General features: G+C 43.3%; 1 protein-coding gene across 1 annotated transcript in view; it reads right to left on the reverse strand.

Annotated features, from left to right (window-relative positions):
• Positions 1 to 4511, reverse strand: part of CTNNA1 (catenin alpha 1) — a 105529-nt gene extending 101018 nt beyond the window's left edge. Inside the window, exons 1-2 of the mRNA XM_008636745.2 lie at positions 4381 to 4511; positions 2350 to 2545 (exon numbers count right to left, since the gene is read on the reverse strand). Coding sequence (XP_008634967.1) covers positions 2350 to 2545; positions 4381 to 4485 — 301 coding nt within the window. The 5' untranslated portion in view covers positions 4486 to 4511. The remainder of the gene's footprint in view (positions 1 to 2349; positions 2546 to 4380) is intronic.
• Between the last annotated feature and the right edge of the window lie 1489 nt (positions 4512 to 6000).

Below are 6000 nucleotides of genomic sequence, written 5' to 3' on the forward strand. Positions count from 1 at the left end.
TACTTTATAAGAAATCAAAAGTCCAAGCTTTAAAGGGCCAGGAATCTTACTGTAGGATATTTCATTAACTTGCTTAATATTTAAAGCGAGTTGTAATTTATTCTGCCATTGTAAAAAACAAGAAGACTTTGAAGATCCTCTTACATTGATTTAGGAGGTAGCCATGCTATTATTCATTTGAAATAGCTCTTTTCACTTCTTTGTTTTTACCCCCAACAAATGGGATTTTATGAACAAGCGTGCTCACTAAAATCATGTACTCTCTCAATCTTCTCGCTAGGCTGAAAAAAAAAGTTTTTAATTTTCTCTGATGAGACAAGTTATCTATTGTCCTAATCATCTTCGTAATCCCCATCTACATTCATTCATCTTTTTTTATTATGGTAACTAAACCGCTCCCTACTCTAAACAGAGGCGTTATTAATGCTATTTTCCTGTCCTCTGCTGAAGATTAATTGTGCTCTATATCTGTAATCCCACTGCTGCTGTCAGACCCAGATGCTGCCAGCTCGTGATCACCCTGCTGCTGACCACGACACCCAGATTCTCCTCTCCACTCCTGCCCCAGTTGCAAAAGGCAGGTAAAGGCACCACCACCAGGAAGATTTGCTGAGCACATGCTCAGGCTTTGCATCACACTGTCCTTGTTTCTCCAGTTCATTAATGCAACTGGTCTAACCACAATACTGGGAGCTTCTGAGGTGCACACAGTGTATATAACCACATACAACCTCCCAATGTATCTCCCTGCTGCTATTAGCACTGCTGAGAATTGCAATCCTCCTGGGCACTGGCAGCAATAACCCTTCCCTCTGTTCTAGCTCATCCTTCACTGCTTGCTTCTCATTTCCTCAAAGGCTGGTTTGACTTTTAATTTCCTCACCAAAAGCTGCTCCGCTAAACCTGGCCAAACACTGGCCCTGTGATGGGGCACAGCTTTGATCCCTGGTTGTGCAGCAACTGCATCCCCACAAAGGATGGTGGGCCCCACTGGTGTCCAGGAGATTCACTGCAGTCTGACCACCCACCCAGCCTCAGGAAACAGGCCCAGCCCCCCCTTTTAGGCCACAATTCACACAGGCTGCAAACAGCAAAAAGGGAGAAAGAAGTGAAGCAACATTAAGGTGGGAAGTTATTTCACTCCAGCACCTCTCAGTTATGAGCTTCACCTCCTCTGTCAAAGGCAACAGAGCAGGGAGGTTTTGGCATCAAGCCTATGTGTAGTCTCAGAACCAAGAAGGAGCCAAGAAACATGGGAAAGGGTCATCTGGAAGATTTTTTTATCAGTCTCTCCTTCCCACCAGCTTCCCACTGCAATATTCAGCTACAAATCCAGCTCAGGGAACTTTCTCAGTCCCAAGGGCTGAGCAGAGCTCCCTCTCTCACCAGCATCACTGAGCCATTTGGAGGCACCCACAGATGAGTTCTGACTCTCCACTGAGCAGCAAGCACCAGCAATTAAAGCTCAGAGTCAAAGGGGTCTCTCTTGCTGTTTGTTGTTGTTGTTAAATTAAGCCAATTCAATTAGCCCCTTGTATTGCAGCCTTCTTACCTTGATCTTTCTTTGGTCTGTCAACCAGGCTCATCCAGAACTTAGAACCATTTTCAACTAATATTTCACCACTCTGCAACTTCAGCTACAAACAAGTAATTAATGCTAATGAGTTTTCCCTTTCTTGCAGCAGCAGCCGTCACCATTAATACCAGTTGACTGGGTTTCACTGAAGCATAGAAAAGACTCGTGACTGGAAGAATGATAAATGATTTATGAGCAACAGTATTTACTAGTGCATATTTTAGAGTAAGTCAGCTCCACAGGCTTTTCTTGAAGGTCTGCTCCAAGAAAGTAAAAAATAAAATTATAAAAATCAACATTAGACGTGAGGAAGGAAGCCTGGAATATTTAATCAAGGTCTTCACATTCTGTTTGGTGCTGTTTACATCTTGCATATTCAAGAAACACATCTTTGTCGAGTCAACACTTGGCTCTTCCTCCTACAGTGCTGGTCTGTATACAGCCAAATATTGAAGAAGTTATTGACATATTTGAGATGCAGTCCCATAAAACTTATAGCTGTGGGGAGCACGTTTACTTTTGAGCCTAAACTGAGTTTTTAAATGCTCTTTAAAGAACCAGCCCTTCTGCTTCTCTTCTTAATCTCTACTTGGAACATCCAATTTCCAGACCCATCCAGTTATATTACTGCTCTGGGATGCCAGCCAGGCAAGCTGAGAATCCCCAAGGTGAGAGGTGCAGAGTCATTAGAAAGAGCAGCAAAGGGAAATGGGAATGGTTCTGCTTGCTCTGAAGAGCCACAGCTTGAGAAGCCACCAGCTCCACACCCTTACCTTGCTTGCGAACATCTTCCACAGCTGCCACCAGCTCCTCCTTCAGGAACTGGCTCTCCTTTGCAATTTTGTCTCCTTTCTCCAGGAAATTCTCTGTTGCTTGTTCCACTGAAGCAGCCAAGACATGGGCCTTTTTAGAACGGCCTCGCTTTTTATTGGAGGGGCCCTTGTTGCTGGTGTTAACCAGTGTTGTTACCTAAAGGCATAGATGGAAGGGAAAAAACCCAACATCAAACAAATTTAATGTTTATCCATTTGATAGTAAGGCCGCTTTTTTTTCTAGACTGTGTATTGCTTATACCTGCACTGTTGCCAGCTCAAGTTAACCTCATGAGTGTTTTTCACATTTAAACACTACCATGCTTCTTGATTCTTTAGGTGAGCAAATAAATGCAGCTAAACAACTCAAAGACTTCTCTTAGAAGCAGCAGACCTCAAAAGTTGATTTTAAGAATGGAGATCTATTTGTATTTTTGATAAACTGCAGTGTCAGTAACAGGCCAGAGCTCTTTGGCACCGCATGAAAGAAACCAAGGTGGGGATAATTAGTTTGGGATAACTCTCCAGCCATAAGAGACCCCAGACAAGGTTGAAGTCTGTGCCAGTAGAAATGTAGAGACACAGTATCTTTTCAGTCCAAAACAGTGCTATAGCCAACAGGCTGAATGCACAGCAAAGGATTTGGTAGAGCTCATTTTTCCCTAAAAAAAACCCCAACCGAACTCTCACAATCCTCCTGTAATCCACAATATTTCTAAGCTCTGTGTCTTAGACTGAAACCCTGCTGGGAACAGGCTGATCACCAGAGACCAGGAAACACCCAGGTACTGCCTGAGCTCAGGATCAGGATCCATCCCCTTCTATCCAACACAGACATGTCACAAAATCCACACACACTTCTCCATTTGCCTTACTCTTTCCTCTCCTTTTTGGAAAGTGTAAGAAAATGCACACAAAGCTACTTCAGAGGGACATTAAATTACAACACTAAAAAAATTACTACTCTGGAAAGCCCGAGGGCTGCTGACATAAAGGTCCTCAGAGCTGAATCTATCTTCCCAGTTGGCTGATGTAGAGAGGGAAAGCCATCAGCTGGGAATATCGTGGCTGGTTAATGGGGAGCATTTGTGCTGGGTAGTCTCAGTTCATCGTGTTCTACAAATAAAGAACAAGTTGCAACAAGGCAATTTGCTCCAGTTCCCCCTCTGTATTTTGTCAGCCACATCATTCAGAAAACTGGGGGTTGCCAGTACAGCCTGTTGTGCTCATTCCTTGAGGAGTAAGTTCAGACACTCCACTTGGTGAAAAAGGTCCTGTGAACAAGTGTGCTCAGTTAAGTTTGCCAAATTAGGGCAATTTCTCCTAAGCAAAGACTCCATCAGTAACTTTGGCTAAAAAGCCTTATCATCCAACTGCCCACCTGAGGATCCAGAGGGAACAAGTGGCAGGTACAGACAGCAGCTTGGTGACTAAAGGGAAAAACACCAGAAACAGAACTTGGAATTTAAAGGAATGGTGTCCAGCTCATTCTATCATTTTAGACATTTCATATTCCAGGAAAACAACGCTACAGGCAAAGAGTGAACTGTCTCCAGTGTACCTTCTCTTCCAGACCTCATAGAAAGTCTCTTCCAAGAATTTTCAAAACACCCAAAACACATAGCTCCCTTTTACAAGACTTACTCCAGCCTTCCTGAGCTCTTCAGTGCTTTTCACTGGGGCACATACACCCCACAGAAAGCAGCTTTTATTCACAAATCCAGCACAAAGTGTAGGCATGGAACATTATTTCAATCAGAAGTGCATGTTAGTAACTGCTGTGTCTTATCAGGTGCTGAAGCAGCAAAGTCTCCCTGGACTCATGGCCAGTGACTGTTCCAATGAAACGGAACAAAGAAACTGCTTGTAGACTTCATCGTTAGTTTGGAGTGTTTTACACCTAGAATTTAAGCTTTGTGACTTAATTAAAATAAAACACCAAAACAGGCAATCCTCTTTATGACTGTTGATTTTGCCCCATCTTCTTCCTACCTGTGTAACAAGAGGCTCGAGCAGCCTTTCGACTGCCAGTGTTCTTATCTCCAGGCTTTTGGGGTCCCATTTGAAGTTCACGTTGGCTGCAGTGACAGCAGTCATTTCTGTGAGAACAAAAGAGATACATGAATACAACTTTTTATTGTTAATGCATCTTAATAAATTAAAATAGACTGTTAAATACAAAACATCCATTTAGTGTAAGTGAAGGTTACAGCATCTCCAGAAACATCTGTTTTGATTCAAATAGTGAGTTTGACAAATATACAGGTATTTGACAATATACAGATATTACCTGTACATTTTGGTTAGAAAATAAAACCAAAAGCAAATAAATCCACACAAAAAACTACTGCAAAGCCACACTGTTTTATCAGAGCAATGACAAGATCAGCAGTGCCTGGGCTACTCACTGGTGGTCCCCGAGCAACAAAGGACCACAGGTAGTGGGGACACTTCACCCATGAAGCTGAGAGCCCCCTTCTTCCAGGGCTCCCTTCCAGGGCCAGCTCTCCTGTGCTCCCAGACCAGCCCTCAGACACAGCCCAAGGCGTGGGGGAGCAGAAGGGAACACCTTGACTTCAGCAGCCCCAGAAAGCTGCCCATATTCTCAGCTCCACCACGAGTCACTACCCCAAAGGCTCTGCCAAACCAGGAGCCAGATTTAACCCAACCCATGCACCCTCCCCCTTCACCCAGTTCACCTTTGGGGAGTACAAAGGTAAAGTAGTGAATCCAAGTCTTACAAAGCCAGAAAATCCAGCTGGTTCATACTTAACAGCTTACATATCTATTACACTTCTCCTTAACATTTGCATAGTAGGGAAAAGCAGATTTGCATGAAGAGATCTGTTCAAAGCTGTCACTGAGCCGTTTCTTCCCGTTACAGTTTTATATCAACATCCCAACGGAACAGCAAACATACTTATGGGAAAAGTTGAGTGAAACTACTAAAATAGCTCTGCTGTTGAGACCAGGAGTCCAAAAAATCAGAACTAAAAATAAGGAACTACAACAAATCACTGGATTAACACCATGGTGCTGCACAGCACAATGAAAGAATAAACTGAACAGTAATCTCAGTAAAAACTGGATTTGAAGTATTACAGAACGATAAAACCAACTCATATCACTTCAGACATAATACATTTTAGCTCTTCCTGCTTTGAGCTGACCTCAAAATTCAAGATTAGACTAAACCTACATTTGTAACCTTTTATTTTTTTAAAAAGTCAGGAAGAGAAATAGATTTCCTAAATCTCCTTCCACCCATCTTCCTAAACACCTACTGTTGAGGTCATTTTAAAGCTTATTAGCTGACATTTTTAATCTTTCTCTGGACAGGGCATTGCCTGTGCTGCATCTCAGCAGTCACGTTGCTCTGACAGCACCAGATGTCCCCAAGCTGCCAGACAAGCACAACATCCCGTTATTTTTAAGAAGCAGGAGGCAAGGCACTAATTTTGGTAACCAACAACGTTTACAACACGTACCAACAACCAACTGCTCTCTCCCGACCCCAACAGCTAATTGTGCTCAGGAGGGGCTGCTTGTTTCAGAGAATAAAAGCTCTGGGGCACTGGAGGAGCTCAGCATCACCTGGCTCAGGGCTGGTCC

This window comes from Corvus brachyrhynchos, unplaced genomic scaffold, assembly GCF_000691975.1.
Source record: "Corvus brachyrhynchos isolate BGI_N302 unplaced genomic scaffold, ASM69197v1 scaffold616, whole genome shotgun sequence".
NCBI lineage: Eukaryota > Metazoa > Chordata > Aves > Passeriformes > Corvidae > Corvus > Corvus brachyrhynchos.